Consider the following 18,420-nt stretch of genomic DNA (forward strand, 5'->3'; position numbering starts at 1 on the left):
TGCTTTTGACATTTTTAAACAAGAAGGAAGGTGAAAGCATGTGGGGGCCCCACTGAAGTCTGGTAAATTAGGACCTAGAGCCCCCTGGCATGCATGTCAGAGGAAAGGGGATCCCAGGAGGCAAGGGTGGGGAATAGGAAATGGTTACACAGGTTTTGGAATGTCAGAGCTGCATCTGAGTCGTAAAGTAGAACTTCAGAACCTGTCTCTTTTACCACTGATCCCAGGCACAGCCAGAAGCCTGTCCTGAGACAGAAATTGTTTATGTGTTGCCTAGGGGAAATTTTTACACCTGGTGAACACAGGGTCCAAACTACAAAAGGTACCGCAAGTACACTGCAGTGAAGCCTCCCTTTCTCCACAGCCTTCCTCCCTGAAGCAACCAGAGATCCCTCACTCATCTATAAATAGCTGTACATCATAGACATGGTTCTCTTACCTATTCTTAGTCTTGGAGACCAGTCCTTAAGTGTATACAAAGTGTCTACACCTCCTTCACTGTAGAGCCTCCCAGTACACAGTGATAGGGTCCCCATCATATGGCTGGCCATGCTGTACTGATCAGCCCCAACTAGTGGACATTTAGATTGCTTCTGAACTTTTGCTTTTACAAGTCCACAGTCTCTCATCCAAACCATTGGGATGAGAATTCTTTTGGAATTCACATTTAAAAAATTATGTATATATATATGTGTGTGTGTGTGTGTGTGTGTGTGTGTATACACACATACATACTTAGTGCGTATTCCATATATTATGAAATACCCTAATAGGATCCAACACCTTGATATTTCCATTGCAAACATGTATGATAAGTGGAATTAATGAAGACTATAAATGGTCTTGTCAAGTTTTGATACCACATGAGTTTGTGTGAATCTAATGAAAAAACTCCCATTTCCAGAATGTTTTGAGTGTGAGATAGCAGATGAGGTTTGGGGAGCTCCATGGAAAATGCTGCAGTGAGTAACTTTGGAGACATGAAATTTCACAAGTTTACGAATCCATAATACGATTCTGTCAGTGGCAATGCTAGGTCATAGGCTGCATTCATTTATAATTTTCATAGATTTTTCTAGAATAATGACCATTGTTTCTCCTTGCCTGTGAGCTTTTTAGCTTTATGGTTTTCCAAACTCACTTGTGTCTGTTAACTTTGGGGCAATGCAAATTCTTCCTCCCTTCCTCCCTGCACAAAGCTAGACTCTGAGCCTCCTTGGAGAGACAACCAGAGGAGCTGAGAGAGCAGAGGCTTTGCTATCAGAGACAGAGAGTAGCCCTCTTCCACCTGTGTGACCCTTTATCTGTTCCTGTCCTGAGCGTCTGTTTCCATCTCCATAGAGACAATCTAATCTGCCTCCATGGCAGTCCATTCCCACTTGCCCACCAACTTGCACTCTTCTCCCCTGCCCATTCCCAGCCACAGTGCCTAGGCTTTTCCCTCTTCCCCAAAGGAAGAAGAGTCCAGGCCAACAGAACGAAAGGTCCACAGGCTTTTTAATGGTGTGATGGCTACTTCCCTTCCAAGACCCGATCTAATCATGACAGCGGCTTCCAGGGTGTTGGGGTGGGGGTGGACAGGTGCAGGGTGGGCAGAGGCCATGCAGTGACTGGGAAGAGGTGGGGGAGGGTGTTACATTCTGTTTGGCATGTAAACATTCTTCAGTGGCTTCCCTGGGGGAGGGGGAGGGCACCTCCCTGCCCCCCACTCCATGCCCACCAGGGCTGATCCCCGGAGCTGAGAAGACTGAGCCAGGCCCCCGTGAGGAGCCCAGAAGGGGGGGTGCCCACATGAATGGGACATGGCCCTTCTCCTGCACCCGCTTCGTGCACAGTGTGGCTTGGGAGGGGAGGCATGTTCTGGGGTGAGCAGACCTGTGTCTGAGCCAATGACACAGGTTTGTCATGATGGGGAAGTGCTCGAGGGGTGAGGTGGTGGTAGCGGTGGTGGTGGTGTGGCACTCTTATAGAGAAAGGGCTCAGGCCCAGGAGGGCTTGGTGGAGGGGATGGATGTTCAAGGGGGAAGAGGCTGCAGCTGGGGGTGGGGACACTGGGAGGTGTGGTGTCCTCTGCCCTGGATCCTTCCTGGGGAGAAGAGCAGAGTCAGTTCCCTAGTCCCCTCCCACACTCACCCCTACCCCTCCTCCCCCACCTTGGTGACATTCCATGACGCAGAGGCCTGAGGTCAGTTGGGAGCCCTAGGGAGGTCTGGAATCCCGAGAGCAGACAGGGTTTTGCGTCTCTGCCCAGCTCCAGTGCTGGGTGAAGCTAGGGGTCAGATGGGCCTGGGGCTCTCTCAGGCCGCCCCTTTTCTTCCCAACACCAAACCAGGGTGTTGTTGGTCCTGGGGCAGAGGTGAAGCTGGGGGCCCTACATTCACGGTTCGGTTGGTGGCAAGGAGCAGGCCCAGGACCTGGGCACCGGGGGTCATGCCCTGGTCCCCACCTGGCACGAGCTGATTGTCATTCGGAGAAGCTCTAGGTGGCAGGGAGTGGCCCCTCTTCCACCCCCTCTGTTGGACCCAGAGGGCAGTAGAGGCCTTGGGAGGGTCTTGGGTTGACAAAGAGGGCTCTGTCCGGAGAGGTTTCCTGAGTGTTCTGGGAGCTTCTGCGTCAGCATGGGATGGACCTCAAAGGCCGTCCACCCTGGAGTCCTCCCCTGGGCTGGTTTGCAGAGAAGCCACCACCTTGGTGTGGAAACAGCTGCCCAAGCCTGCTGACTCTCCAAGAGGGGCTTCAGCTGGCACCACCAGGCTGCTTCCAGGGCCAACTTCCTCGTGGGCATCCTTCTAAGCGATGGTGGCTGGATGCTGCCAGACCACTGGGGCTTGCTGGGGCCTTTCTTCCTCTTCCCCTGGTTGCCTAGCCTTGTTCTCTGTGACTCACAGAAGAACAGAGGGGCCAGGCCAGGGGACAGAGGCTGAGGGTGCTGAGGATGGAGAAGGCCTGCAGGGGACCTGTCCCAGATAGACAGGGTCGGCTGTCCCTTCTGCAGCCGTGTGCTGCTTGGCCAAGATGTAGGCAGTTGAGGCTCATGATGAGGTGGGATGAGCTATGCAGGAGCCAGACCCAGGAGGAAGCCCCATATCCATTCATGGAGCAGCACAGCCCTCACCCTCTGCAGGGACAGCTCAGCTGCATGGGTTGGGGTTAAGACAAGAGGAGACAGGCTGAAGGGTTAGCTGGGGGAGGAGGGGACTTAGGCTGGACCCATCACACAAGCATACCATCTGGACTTAGAAGGGCCTTTCTGTCTTGAGTCCAGGGGCCAGCTGTCAGGCCAGATGATGGTCTGATCCAGCCCACTCTCCACCCCAGGAGGACAGACAGGGTGACCCGGCCAGAACTGAGTCCATGAATCTCTAAAGGGCCAGTGCAGAGAAGATGAAAAACAGCCATTCTCCACCTCCACTGAACTCAGGAGAGAGGGAAGTTGGCTGAAACTGCAGCAGGCAGGATTGAGGTTAGATGGCAAGAAGGAGTTCCTGATGGTGAGGGGTCCTGAGCACTAGATCAGGAGGCCAAGGGAGGGGGTGAAACCTTTTTTAAAGCCCCCCTCCAACTTCCCATTGGGAAACATGTGCCCAGGAAGGCAGCCCACACACGCTCTCTGGTTCCCATTGAGGACCCACCCAAATTTATGGGGAGAAGGACTTTGCACCCTAGGGGTGCAGAAGAGCAGCCCCCCCAATCACCTGCCCACCATCTTCCACAGGGGTGTCCAGAATGGAGCGGATTTTGGGGCTGGTCAGATCTGCCCCCTCACACCTGAGTAGACCAATGGCCCCTGGATCCCAGCTCCCCAACCCCAGCCTAGCAGCTGAGAAGAGGAGGCCTTTTGGACCACCACAGCTTCCAGGAGATTGTGGTATTGGTCCCTGGTGGGGAGGCTGGAACTTCCACTTCCGGAATTTGAGGCTGCCTTTCTCAAAGTGGAGGTGGGTGGGCTTGGGCTGGAAGAAGGCCGGGAGGAGGAAAAGGCGCCGCAGGAGGTGTAAGCAGAGGTCCCTGTGGGAGCACGAAGAGCAGCAGAGGCCTGGCGGGTGAGGGGGCGTCCCCATTAGTGGAGTCCTCAGTGAAAAAGTGGCTGAGCCTTCCCCGGGGCGGAGGGTGAGCCTGCCCCACCCGAAGGGCGGCAGGGGGATGGCAGGGGTCACGGGGAGGGGGCGGAGTACCGGGAGGCTGGCGCTCCCCCCCCTCCCCCACCCCGCGGCAAGGCGTCCCCCTCCGGCCGGGCCGGCGGGCGGGCGCGGCGAATGCTGGCGCGCGTCCTCGCGGGTGCAGGCGGGAAGCTGGGGCCGCGGGTGGCGCGCGTCAGGCGCGTAAGGCTGTGCTGGGAGCTGTTTCAGTGTGGCCGGCTGCGGATGGGGGGCCGGGGTGAGGGTGGGGGGCCGCGGAGAGCCTCGCGCGTCATTATCTGGCCCCGGCCCGGCCCTCCGCGACCCCCGCCCGGCCTTTGGTTGCTGCGCGCTGAGTCTGGAGTTTCCCTCTGGGTCCTTTCTTGGGGCCCCCCGGGGAGGGGGTACCATCAGGCTGGGCCCGGGCCTGCGGGGCGCCCCGGGGCGGGGGACCTGCGGGCCGGGCCTGGTGCGAGGGAGAGGAGCTCTCTTTGCGGGACAGGGACTGGCTCCGGGGGGACGCGCTGGGCTGGCGTGGCGCGGCGGAGGTGGAGGGGCCTGGACTTCGCGGGGCGGGGGGCCTGGTGCCGGCTGGGGCTCGCCCTGGGCCCGGGCCACGGCCGGGGGGCTGTTTGGGGCGGAGGTCAGCAGCAACGGCCGACCCTGGGGGCTTCTGCAGCTGGAGCCTGCGGGAGGAGGGGGATGGAGGGGTGCAGAAGGCAAGAGAAAAGAAGAGGGCAAAGAAACAAAAAAAGGAGACACATTTTCAGAATCTCTGGGCACTGAGCCCTAGAGTCCTGCGTCTTCAGAGCTGGATGAGGCTGAGGAGATCATGGCACAGGTGAATAAACTGAGGCCTGGTGCTTCATCCTCCAGGGTGGGACCTCTAGAGTCCACCCTCTCCCAGGCTGCTCCCCAAGAGCTTGCTGCAGGCTTTCTTGGACGTCACTGTTTCATCTCTGAAATTCTCATGGATTTTACATTCTACTCTATAATGTACCCGTGTTTACATTGATATGAATCGTGTTTTTTCCCAACTACTCTGCCCTTTATCCTTTGGCTTCAAATGCCTCATGACATACCTGAGGCTGTGATGTGAGCTCCACTGGCCCCTATTAACCTTTCCCAAGCTTGGCCTCCTTGGCACCCCTCTAGACACGTTCACTGTAGCCCCTCCCTTGAGCCCAGTGACAGGGCTGGGACCTGAGTCAGAAGAGACACTTAATGGGGAAGGTGGTGAACAGGTGTAGCTGCATCCTCACTAGGCCCTGACCTTGGCTCTGGGGAGGCCCCTGCTGGTGGAGGCCTTCTGTGGTCACCCTCTGCCCACCCTGGGGCTGGCAGCGGTTTCTCACCTGCTGGTGATGGCTGTGTCAGATGCGGGGGCAGCGCTGTGGGGTCTGCCAGGGGACTGCTGGGCTGCAGCAGGCGTGGGCATGCGGATGCTGATGGGGCGGGGAATCCGGCTCCGGGTGGTAGCTGCCCGCCCTGCCTTCCTGGGGGCAGCAGGCTCCGAGGCAGGCGTGTCCTCCTCTGAGCCCGTGCCTGAGAGCGTCTCAGAGGCACGGCGCTGCTCCTCACTGGAGGAGGACGAGGCCCCAGAGGCCAGCCGCAGCAGCAGGCGGCCCTGCCTCTTCTCCATCACCAGCCGTGCCAGGTCCTGCTGTGGTCGGGCCCTCTTGCCCCACCGCTCTTTGGCCGACAGTGAGCCCGAGGGCTCCGAACCTGTGTCCTCCTCAGACAGCAGGACAGGGATCCGGCTCCTGGGGCGAGGGCCTGGCATGGCATGGCGGCTGGGGGAGACAGTGGCCAGTTTCTCTGGGCCTGGCTCCAGCGGGGATGCTGGAGCTGGCCCGTTAACAAGGGCTGGGCCATTGGGCAGTGAGTCTGTGGCCACCTCCAAGGGGCTATCCATCGGGGGTCCAGACAGAACACAGCTCTCCAGCCCTGACTGGGCGATGCCATTCTGCAGGGGCACGGAGGCCCCCTCCTCCACAACCCTCCCATCAGAGGGTGCCTCCAGGCCCGGCTCACCCCCAGCACCCAGCTCCTCAGACCGGGAGGCTTGTCCACCGGAAGACATGACATTGAGGTGGGTTTTCTCTGCAATGTGCACAAAGGTCCTCTCAACTTTGGTGAAGGGTGAGGAGGTGACTGCCACTCCTCCTGCCCCTGTGGTCACTGCCCCGGCCCCTGGCCCTGTTCCCGGCCCAGGGGGCTTGGGCTCAGACTTGAGGACAGAGGACAGGGTGCCTGGCTCAGACACGTCCAGCTGGCTGCCGGTGGGCTGGGGCCGCTCTTGCTGAGGAGTGAGGGCAGCCAGAGTGCCCAGGTCAGGGTCAGGGGCCAGGTCGGCAGTGACGGGCGACTTCTTCATGTCGCCAGGGGAGACGAGCACCAGCGTTTTGGAGCCCTCCTCAGGCTCCAGGTCCCCGTCGGCCATGGAGGCCCGGCCCCTGGACTCCTTCTGGTCATCAGCCAGCAACGTGGAAGGGGCACCCTCTTGGCTCCGGTCAGTGCTCCTCTCACTCCCATCACTGCTGGAGCCACTGCGAGCCCCCAGCACCTCCCCTAGAGCCACTGCCTCCTCCTCCTCTTCCTCCTCCTCCTCCTCCTCCTCTTCTTCCTCCTCCTCCTCCTCTTCTTCCTCCTCCTCCTCCTCTTCTTCCTCCTCCTCCTCTTCCTCCTCCTCTTCCTCCTCTTCCTCCTCCTCCTCCTCCTCCTCCTCCTCCTCCTTCCCATTAGCTTGAGGCTGAACAGGAGCCAGTGGGACCTGGGAGGTGGTGAGCAGCATGTGGGAGAATCCCACCCTCCGGACCCTGTTGAGCAACCGAGCCCGTTCTCGGTAATCAGAGAGGTCTTTCTTGAAGTCCTGGTAGGGCAGGCTCAGAGGCACAGCTCGTGGGAGACCATTGACCTCAAACGGGGATGCCACGGAGAACACCTGCAAGAGGCACATACAGGGACTGGCTGAGGTCACCCACCCTGCCGGGCCCAAGGAGACCTGGGCTGTGCCCACAAGCTAGGAGGCCCACGTGCCCAGCCATGTGCACCAGAGTGTGTGCTCCATGAGGGTAGGCACTGGGTCTGTTTTGTTCATTGCTCTGTCCCCCAAGGCCTAGAATGGTCCCTGGCACCTAGTAAGTGCTCAGTAAATCTCTGATGAAGGATTGTGTGCATGCTCCAGTTCCCCTGAGGACCCCCGGCCCTGATCCTGGCAGTTTCTCTGTCTCCCATATTCCATCTCCCTCACTCTTCTCCCTGCCTCCAAAACCCAGGGCCAGCTCTGGTTCAGTCAGTAGAAGACAATGACAGCTGCAAGGCATCGTAGCCGCCATGTAGATCAACCCTCCCTTTGACAGATGAGGAAATCAGGTCTGGAGGGGGGCAGCAAGTGTCTGGGTCAGCCCTCACTGCTCCTTGTAGGGCACAGTTTCTCTGCAGCCAGGGAGCTGGCCACCAGGGCCATCAGAGCTATGGAGGACAAGGGCAAAGTTCGGCAGTCTTCCACACCCCAAGATGCAGGCTGGCCCCTGGAGCTCCAGCCCCCCTACCCTCCTGTCAGTCAAGAACTTTCCAGCCCTCTACAGGTGTGTTTTGAGTCCATACTTCCTTCGGGAATTCACAGCCAGCTTACGAAGGGCAGTTTCTTTCCAGTTGATTAAGTTTTCCCTTTTGAAGCTTTGTCCAGCTTGGCAATGTGATGGCCTGTTCTTGGTTTTCTAGGCTCTTGCCACATCTCCCCTTAGCCTCCTCCCTTCTGGACTGGAAAGACCTGACCACCTTCTCAGGACCTCAGCAGCTGCAGAGCACATGGGCACATCTGCCTGGTGGTTCCCCAGCCGGTGGCCTGTTTTGTCCCTCCCGCACTGCCCACCCATCCTTCCGACAGCTGCTACAGTAATCTTCCTGAAACTTGAATCTGATCCTCTCTCTCTCCACTTCAAACCTGCACAAACCTACAGGAGCCCCCACAGTCCTCAGAAAACAGTTCCAGTTCTTGGCTTGGCACATGACAATCCTGTTTCTCACTCCTTGGTCTGGCTCCGACCTTCAGTTCTAGCCTCACTTCCATCAGCGCCCTCTGATCCCCGCCTTGTGCTCCAGCCATGCTGATGCCACCAGAAGTTCCCCAAATGTATCATGGTTCTCACACTGCTGTCTTTCCCTCTGGCAGTTCCCTCTGCCTGAGTCCCTGTCACTTCCTCTGGGCACATGACAAATACCTATTCTTCCTCCAGGACTGAGCTTAAAACAACCTTCCAAAACACCTTCCTGTCCACCCACCAAGCAGGCATCATCACCCTCCCTTCTACTTGTTTTCCCTGAGGGTTTTTCTCTTCTTCCTCCCTCCCTTCCTTCCTTCCTCCCTCCCTCCCCCCCTCCTTTCTTCCTCCCTTCCTCCCTTCTCCCCTTCCTCCCTCCCCCCTCCTTCCTCCTTTCCTTCCTCCCTTCCTTCCTTCAAGAAGAAGTCCTAGAATGTCTGTTGTCCTGGCCACCATGTTAGAGCCTATGCATCTGTGCATCAGGTATTGAACAAGATAGATATGGTCCTTGTTTTCACAGAGTGTGCAATCTCTCTATTAGGAAATGAAATTGGGATAATGCATACTCCACAGAGATTGTGATCATAAATGAGATCAGATAAGCAATGGGTCTGGCGTATAGCAGTTGCTCAATAAATATCAGCTCCTTCCCACCCCCACCTCCTGCCCCCTGCCCTGCTTCTCTGGTTTGGAGATCACTGCCTCCCTCTGTAAGCCCAGAAATGCCTGGATGCCACACCTATGGGAGATAGGGTAGTGAGAAAAGGAGGGCCTCTCCCAGCTGAGGTTTCTGCAAATAGCCAGAGGCTGGTGGAGGGGAAGGTGGGAATCCCCAAGTCTGAGGAGCTGCCCAAGGCTGTGACTTTTCCTCTCCTCAACTGCCATAATCTTTCGCATGATCAGACCATCCATGAGGATGTAATGAAGGTTGGGGGCATGCAAGATGGGGTAGCATCCGACCCCAGGCAGGACCCCTGCACACCCTGTCTGAGCCAGGCACCAGATGGCCTTAGAGCTTTTTCTCCTTCACATCCAGGCTGGAAGTCCTCAGCAATTGTTTTCTTTTTCTGCACTATTCTCATTCATTCATTCATTCATTCAGCAAATATTAAGCCCTAGTTCTGTGCCAGGCCTTGTGCTGGGGGCCCTTTGTCATGTTTAGTTACCAACAGTAAGGCTAAAGACTGGGCAGAGGTGAGGGGGATGCTGTGAGACCCTGGGTGAGTTGCCACCATGGTGTAGATGCCCGTACTGAGTGCTAGGTACCTATAGACAGACACGGAGCTCTGATCATGTCTCCCTACTGTCTAGCTCAGAACTCAGCCACCCAGCAGAACCTCTGCCTATTTTCCCTGTCCCATCTTTGACACTTTGAGTGTCCGTGGCACAACTACCTTTCCCTCTAGCCTTTAGAAAAGACCCATCCATAGGACAGACCCTCTGTTCACAATGTCCATGTTAGATGATCACAGGTGGAACCTTCTCCTTCCATCTCAAAGCCCTCCCCTTCTGTTACATGGGAGGGAGGAGGGATGAGAACTGAAATCAGGCATCAGTGACAATGTCAGATTGGGAAACTGAGGCCTGGAGAGAGGCACTGGCAAGCCCACTTCACAAAGCACATCAACCAACTTGGCCCAGAACCCCAAACTCTTTCCATCGCCTCACTGGCCTCCCACCCTCCCATGCAGGGAAACCTGGTACCTTCTGCCCTTTAGCAGGAAGAACCTTAACCTCAGAACGGGGACAGACTTGCCCTAAGGATCACTGACAAGCCCACCCAGGGCCTGGGCATACTGGATTTTCCATTTCAGAGTCCCTCCACCTCTCCCCATCTGGCTCCATGTTGGGAAGGACAGGCCTGGGCTCAAGTTCCTCCTTCCTCAGAGAGTGGGAGGTCCCCTTCACCCTCCCCCACCCTCTCCTGAATGCCTGAGCCCAGTGAATATTCATCCACTTGCCCCTGCCATCCTGTGCTCATTCATTCAGCCAGAGTTCACTAGACAGCCTCTGTGTGCTTGGCCGTGTAGATTTGTGGATACCGTGGGAGGGGGACAGCAGTGACACTCTCCCATTCCAGCTCAGAGGGCAGCAAGTGTGCTGGGTGTCAGCAAGGGGAACTCAGCATCTGGGAGGACTCACACCTTCCTACTCCCTTCCTAGGTCAGCGACCCTTTATGATTCCAATTTACTTATTGTGGCTCTCCAGACTGGCTTGGCACTGGAGTCTCTCGGGGTGCTTTTTAAACCTAAAGAGCCCTGAGTCCTATTCCCTACCCCCCACCCCTAGTCTGTAGGTCAGAGATGAGGCCCAGAAATCCCTCTATTTTAAATCTCCCTGGTGGTTCTGATGGAGTTTGGCAAAAGGCTGCTACTGTAAGGGTGAATCATGGAGAAGGTGAGGCAGGCCACTGGAGCTAAGACCCTCAGAGAGAATGAAAGTCCCAGCCCTCCCCTTGCTGGGGTCTGAGCCCAGACCCCTAGGCTGTGGCCTCCCCAGCTTCAGAGCCCAGCCCTAATCCATGTTTACTCCAGTCAACAGGAAAAGTGGAGGGATGAACCAGCCTCTGATCTTTCCCTGCTGCTGAGGCTCTCCTCAGCATTTGACACTAGTGACCCCCCACGCCGGGGACTGGATGGGTTACATACCTCCATTCCCTAGATGGAGTGCAGAGAGCAGCTCTGCCTGGACCCTGGCCAAGCCCAGACATTGCACACTGCACTTCAGCCCACAGTCCCAAGGTCAAAGAAGGGGGGCTAGTGAGTGACCAAAGCTGTGGGATGGATGGGGACATCCCACCCCTCCCCCACAAGGCTGGCACACACCTCCCATCTCTCATCCTCCTGGGGAGCCCTCATTGCCATAATTGCCCCGCATCTCTCTTCCTCCCAGGGAGCCCCCATTGCCGTAACTCCCCCACCTGGAACCAGAGATGAGAAGTGGGCAGTGTAGCACTCTGACCACCGTTGCCTTTCCCAGACCTTTCAGCTACCTATCCGAGTTTCCACTCTCAAACCACACCTGCCAAGCCACGGCCCTCCCTGCACTCCTCCACCCCAGGGCCACCCACCTGGACACACTGGCCATTGATGCTCATCTGGGGGCGGGGAGGGGTAAGAAGACCTGAGAAGGTGGCTGCCTACCCTGGGTCTAAGCAGATCCTCGCACACTTGAATCCCAGGTCTCAGTGCTCCCAACCCAGCCTTGCCTGCCCCGGAGCTCACAGCATGAGGACATTCTAAATGCTTCAGGGGCAAGAAATGCAGCTCTAGCTTACCCTTCTGCCCCCACACTTGCTTTAGGCCCCAAGGAGTGAAGTGTGGCACTGTGACAGAAGACCTGACGGAGGGAGAGCCTCCCCTCTTACACGCACTCTCTCTCTCTCTGCAGCAATCCTCCTTCTTCCAGTCCCACTCCTCTCATGGACCTGGTCTTCCTTCAACCCACATTCTATCCGTCAGCCTCCCACCCCCGCCCCAGGCTCTGCACAATCCACTCTTTCACTGATCCCCCTGGACAGACCATTCTCCCCCAGGCCAGGGCCATCTCAGATCCCCCATCAGAGCAGAGGGACAGGGGAAGACTCCTATGGCCCCTTCACAGAGCTTGCTGGCTTCCTGGCCTCCTTCCCACTGCAGACAGGCACAGGCGCTTGGCCTCAATAGTCTGATCCACAGAGAACAGATTTAGGTGCCCACCCACCTACTTCCCATCCCTCTTCCTGTAAGTTGGCAATTTGGTTTCAGGCCCCAGAGACCAGGGTCCATCCCCAAACCAGTCCTCCAGATGAAAGAAGACAGGGTGAGGGTTGCTAGAGTCCAACTAGGCCCCAAACCTCCTGCCGTCCCCCTCCCCCTCTCCATTGGTCCTTGTCTTAGGGGCGGCTGAGGTAGGGGTGGGGCTGGATCCCTTGATCTGGAATTTGCCCCCACCCAATCCCAGAATCAGCAAGATCAGCTCCTGCCCTCTGCTCAGCCAGGCACCCCCGGAGTTGGGGTCTGCATCGAGGGGTGGGTTAGGAAGGAGAAGTATCAAAGAAAGCAAGCGAGGCGCAGGTTCCTGGAAGGCGTCTTTAATCAGGTTTTGGTAGTACACAAGCTCTCCGGATTGTCTGCATTAACATACAGGGACTTAAAAAGGCACAAGATCCCTCGCACAGCGACGCGTGACGGCGGGGCGCCCCCCACCCCCGCCCTTGCGCGGCCGTGTGCGCGTGGGTGCGTGTCCGTGTCCCACCCCCGTGGCGGCGCCGCGCGTGTGCGTGTCGGTTTCAAGTGTTGGATTTGTACAGTACTCGCAGTCTAGGGGCGGGGGCTCAGTGCATGCTTTTCCACCCGGGCCCGGGGCCCCCCCGACGCCGCTATGTACACTGAGGACGCACCCCGGAGAGAAAGAGGAAGAAAAAAAAAAGCGTCCCATCTTCGTGTGTGTGTGTGTGTGTGTGTGTGTGTGTGTGGTCTTGAGTTTCTCGTGCATGCTTACGCGGCTAGGGTTGGGGAACAGTGCAAGCTTATAATACAGTATTATTGCAGTACAAAAGGGGGGGGGATGTGATGGGAGGGGGGAGGCTTAGGAATAAACTGGCTGGAATTCGGGACCTCCGGAAGGGTCCTCTCCCCAACCCCCTTCCCATCCCTCACTCCCCTCCCCACCACGATTAGGAAGCAGCTCCCAACGCTGGGAGGGGATCCTTGGGTCCCTGGAAGGAAGGGGCTCAGCTGGGCCCGGGGCTGAACTTCCCCCATCCCACCAGTCCCACCTCTCAGGGGGCAGGGGCCAGCCCTCTCCTTGCTAAATACTGGCAAACATTAGGGCCCCGAACCCCGCCTGCTCCCCCACGGAAGCCCCTCCAAGTGTGGGTGAGGGGAGGGGTCGACAGAGCAAGTGCAAAGGAAGCAGATGTTGGTCCCTGAGTTTTATTTTCGGGGGTGGGGAGGGAGAAGAGCTGGAAGTGGGGGCATGTTTGGGGACCCCCAGGGCCCGCAGTGTGGAGTGGGGTGGGGCAGGAGACACAGACGTGGAGGCGTGGGTAAAAAGGGGGTGTTGGGTGGCTCTGAGAGACCTAGGCTCAAAGCTTGTCTCCCCCTCAACTCTGGGCTCTTTGGCATCCAATTGCAAGGCCAATTATGGGGGGGGGTGGCTGTGGGCAGTTGAGGTAACAGGAATCTGGGGTGGGGCGACGGGGGCCCTTCGAGCCGGGAGAACTGGCCAGCTCCCCCTCCCAGCCCTTCGTCTGCACCCCAGCCCTGGAAGCACTGAGGGGCAAGCCCCCGCCCCAGGGTCGGGGACCCAGTGGCCGCGAGCCGGTGGAGGGGAAAGCAAACACAAACTTGGCGCGAGGGCGGGGCGGCGGGGAGGGCTAACCCCCGAGAAGGGGTACTTTAGCAGCAGGCAGCTCGGCGGGGGGGCCAGGGGTCGAAGGTCCCGAGGGCGCGCGCGGAGGCGGGGCGACGTGGAAGGCGGGGCTGGGGGGGGGTGTCGGGCGGTACCCTGGTCGCGCGCGTAGCAGCTAAAAAGACGGACCATACATTCGTGGCGCGCTGGCCGTGGGAACGGGCGTGTGGGGGCGGGTCCCGGGGGCGGGGACAGAGTGGAAGTGGCGGTTGGGGTCCCGTTACAGTAGTTATAAACCTGCGAGGGGTGCCCGGAAACGCGATCTTTGTGCTCTCCCGGCCGGGGGCTACTAGTTTGCTGTCCGGAGAGTGGATGAAATGTGCGCGCAGCAATGGAGTGTGCGTGTGTGTGCGGGCCAGTTAGTTGTGGCAAGGTGAACCCCACCCCCCGCACACGCAAAGCCTGTGCAGGTAGAAGGGACTGTATGTTACGGGACTGACGGCGGAGCCAAGTGAAAGGAGAGGTCTAGAAAGGTTCCCATAGTCCTCTGGGCTTCATTGCCTCTCCTCCCCTACTGCTTCTCAACTCTTTACATGGGGGGAAGGGGTCCACTCAGGCTCCGGGGCGCCCTGAGCTAGGAAGCCCACTGGATGGTATGGGGAGCCATTGGGGATATTTGAGGGATGTGGTCCTCAGGCTGGGAGCCTCTCCCTTAGGGAGAAGGATGCTTTAAAATTTTCAGAGGCTGACCCACAAGTCCCAGGAGGCACCTCTGTACCTAATAGGAATAATGCAAACTTTGGGGACATGCCCTCCAACTTAAGGAGAGTGATTTGCAGGGCGCCTGGGTGGCTCAGTCGGTTAAGCATCCGACTTTGGCTCAGGTCATGAACTCGAGGTTGGTGGGATAGAGCCCCATGGTGGGCTCTGTGCTGTGAGCACAGAGCCCACTTGGGATCCTCCTCTGTCCCCCTCTCTCTCTGCCCTGTCCCTGCTCACACTCTTATCTCTCTCAAAAGTAAACATAAAAGAAAAAGGAGAGTGATTTGCCACACTCCTTGTTACCAAGGACTGCCTATGGCAGTGGGCAGATTCCTGCCCTTTGGGTCGGAATCTTAGTGGAGTTTGGGGTAGGGTGGGGTGGTGTTCAGGCTCTCCTTAGGGGTCCATTCTCAGGCATCCAATCAACCCAAAGAGAACAGAGGATACTGCATTCTCCCACAGCCAGGGGCCCCCACGCACTCCCTACGCATGGTCTTCCCTGGCCATCCAATATAGACACATTTGCCACAGTTCCTCTGCCATCCAGTGGCCTAGGCTCCCCATCACCACTACCTGGGCAGACAGCACCACCCCCTCCTCAGAAAAAGGGATCTAGGCAGGGCAGAGGAGAGAAAAGGAGGTTCCCGGGACCCTCTACAGAGAGGACCCCTACTTTTTCCTGGGATTGGAGGGGTCTGCCCAACCCCCTTGGCTGGGGAAGCAAGGGTTAATGTACACGCATGGCTCAAAGGTCCCATCATTCCCCCACATGCTGGGCACGGCTATGCCCATTTCCCCACAAACTGGAAAATGCAGAGGGAGATTGATGGATTCAGGATGCTAGTGGTTGGGATGAATGATCAGTGGTTATTGCTGTGACCCGAGCTGCCTTGAGTGTGTGGGGGTGTTTACTCATTACTGAGAATTTACTAGAGTATTTTTCACTGACCTAGGGTCCTGTGCCATCAGAGAAAATACTGGTCCTATCAGGAGGACCCCACTTACCCCAAGCCCACTGGACCACACACACATTCAGGCACACACACCATGAGGTCACCGACATGCACACATAGCACACGCCACACATTCCCCACTGGTTGGCCGTGAGCTGCCTCCTTTTAGAAGCCCACTTGATTTTTGAGTTCCTGAAACATCATCCCCCTTGAAGTGCTGCAGCCTTGGACAGAAGAGGTGGGTAGGGAGTCCTCAGGCTCCCAGAGGATGCAAATTGTGTTCAGAGTCTCTGCCCTTAAGCCAGTTTTGTTTGGCTCACAGTGATTTTTCTTTAAAAAGTTGTGTGTGTGTGTGTGTGTGTGTGTGTTTTTAAATTATATGCCAATAATTAAAAGTTGGGAGATTTCACACACAAAAAAACTGGAAGATAGTGGCAACAATTGGCTGAGCTGAGGATGGGGGGATGGTTCTCCCATTTATCACAGTCCCCAAACCTGCCCTCTCTCTGACACTGCTTGGCTCCTGTTGAGGTGTGAGTTGGTGACAGCTCAAATCCCCATGGCCAGTGCTAACCAATGCCAGTACCTTCCCTGTGAGCCTGAAGCCCAGGAACACCCCCTCCCCCCGCCCCACCCCAGTCCAAAATACTCCAAGGTCATGGTTCTGAGTACCTGCCTTCTCACTGTAGTTCTTACTCCACTCCACCCTCTGAATCTCCAGAGCTGCTTTGGGATGCCTGGGGTTGTGGGATGGAGAGGGTGGGGTCTCTGGAGAGATAGGGTCGGCCACTGCAACCGACCCTGGTACTCTGGAGTGATCCCCACCTGGACACCATCCTACACTGAAGTGGGAATGGAGAAGGGAGGAGAGTCTGGCTTCTAGACAACTCCCTGCCTCTTAGGTAGAGCAAGGAGGAGCCAAGCAGAAAGGACAGTAAATAGACCACTACACAGACTAAAATGCTCTAAAATGCCTATCAAACAAGACCTCAGTTATTCGGCATTGGTGAGTGTTTTAATGTTTGGTAACTTAAATATTCTGATTAATCTAGTAAATGCAGGTAATACTGGGATCTACCTCCTAGGCTATTATGAGGATTCAATGAGTTAATTTTGTGAACTGCTTAGATCACTGCCTGGCACATAATAAAGTACTATGTGCCACTGGTCATTAAATAAAATTTAAAAATAATAATTGGAAGCCATCATTATATGCAGGGTGTGACTATAAAGTACAAAGACACTATTTTGGAAGTACAGCAAAGAATGCTGCCTCTTTTCAAAGCTGCCCCTGGGGAAGCTGTGTGTGACCTCCTCTTTGGGAAACCCTGCAGAAAAAGAGCCCAACACCGCAGACTCACAACTTCCCTACCCAGCCTGGGCCCTTACAGACAAGCAACTATACTCATGCACGTAAAGCATGCATGGCTCTACCGAGCTGCGCATAAACTTGACCCAATACACGTAGTTCCAAATGGCCTTCGCTCTTTCCAGAAATCAGAGCCACCCTCAAAAGATAATAATGTTATCAGGATCACCTCCTGTTGGCTCAGAGCGTTATGGCTTACAAAATACTCTCCCCATCACCACAGAAGGTGGTCCCCTAAAGGACAGAATGTTTGAATCATTCTGTCATCCAAAAGGATGTCCCCTAAAGGACAGAATGTTTGAATCACGATCTTACTTTAAAGGACACATCCTCTCCCACAGGTATCAGTTTGGGAGGGGAGGGGTGTCTGTGAAAATTTAGCCACCTTTGGAATGCTAAACAGGATTCCCCACCTCCAAAAGCTTTGGAAACAGAAATATTTAATGCTAAAACAGAGGCTGAAGCTAGTGCCATCATCTTTGATAAGTCACAAGGCACTTTGGGATCTTAGAGTACCTCAGGGTTCTGGTCACCGAGTGGGAGCTGTGCTCAGGGTCAGGTAGCAGAACCCTCTGGAAGGGAATGCCGGATAACAGAGTGCTTGGTTTCATCTAACCCCGGATAGCAGGGGCCCTGCCCCCACCGCTGCTGACTTTCAGAGCTGCTGGTGGACAGACTCCCCTTCATTTCACCCTCTGCCACTAGCTAGGGAAGATGGGAAGAGGGCCAGAGGGTAGGGGGAAGGGCAGGGGGCAGTGCCAGAATGTGGAAGGCGGGAGTGGGGCTACTGTCCATCCCACCCCCTAACCTTTGTGCTTTGTGTTCTCTGTCCTTTCTCTTCAAAGGGTCTACCCTGCCGCTCCTCTCCCCTCTGCCACAGCAGGATGTAGAGCCACCCAAAACACACTGGAGGGCAACAGAGGCTTGAACTTGGGGAGGTTCAAAAGTAAGCAGCTGGGATGAGGTGGGAGTGGGGCACAAGTACTAGGGCAGGAGTCTGGCTTTCATTCCTAGATTAGGAAGGTGCTCTTGGCCCAGACATCCTCAGATAAGAACAGATTTTGGAGAAAAGAAATAGTGAGTGTGGGTATAGCTCATGTGAATGAGCTATACACAGTGCCAGCCAGCCGTGAGGACATTTCAGCCAAACAGCACTGCCCACCCACTTATGACACCCCCAAGCTGGGGCAAGGATGCTGAGGCCTCTACTCCAACCAGAGATAGCTGGAGAGGTGAAGGGAGTTGACCTGGGAAGGAAGAAGAGTTAAGGGGAAAAGGGGGTAGAGAGAGGAGCCAGGATGAGAGCAGGTACATAGGAAACTATCAAGGACTGCACAAATATTTTTCTGACTCCCTAACACACACACATGCACACTTACACACACCCACACACATAGGGCTGCAACACTGCAAATTCAGTGGGTGTCATTCACATTAGGATCTATGTAAATGGTACTCCCTGGAATTGTGCAGTGCACAGCCTCAGCACCTGTCCATGGCAGCCTTGCCACATGCCCAAATATTCATATGTAAGCACACTCACACTCACAAGTGTACATGCGTGCACACAAGCATATACACCAACACAGTCTCACTGCAATAAATATTTTGCAAACCTTCAGGCCTCAACCCTTCCTTCCCTTTCTAAATAGGCATAGGCACTACCCTTCCTGGCACCCTCCCCACCACTACTCCATTACCCAGAGAAACAGAGGTGCTGGCTGACAGGGGCAGGAATGAGGAAAGGGAACCTTGGGGGTCCCTGCAGTGACAGGTTGGGGGCTGAGAAATGAGCGGAAAGGGCATAGCAATCTGGCACCCATCTCCAGATCCCCAT

At 56.2% G+C, this 18,420-nt stretch overlaps 1 protein-coding gene across 1 annotated transcript in view; it reads right to left on the minus strand.

The window, feature by feature from the left end:
• Positions 1 to 4,413: 4,413 nt before the first annotated feature.
• The window catches only part of TTBK1 (tau tubulin kinase 1), a 34,506-nt gene continuing 20,499 nt past the window's right edge, over positions 4,414 to 18,420 (minus strand). Inside the window, exons 13-14 of the mRNA XM_047103321.1 lie at positions 5,474 to 7,062; positions 4,414 to 4,804 (exon numbers count right to left, since the gene is read on the minus strand). Of these exons, the coding sequence (XP_046959277.1) occupies positions 4,414 to 4,804; positions 5,474 to 7,062 (1,980 nt within the window). The remainder of the gene's footprint in view (positions 4,805 to 5,473; positions 7,063 to 18,420) is intronic.

This window comes from Lynx rufus, unplaced genomic scaffold (genome assembly GCF_022079265.1).
Source record: "Lynx rufus isolate CCGP_SWC_20201006 ecotype Redwood Valley unplaced genomic scaffold, mLynRuf1.p SCAF_6, whole genome shotgun sequence".
In the NCBI taxonomy this organism is placed as follows: domain Eukaryota; kingdom Metazoa; phylum Chordata; class Mammalia; order Carnivora; family Felidae; genus Lynx; species Lynx rufus.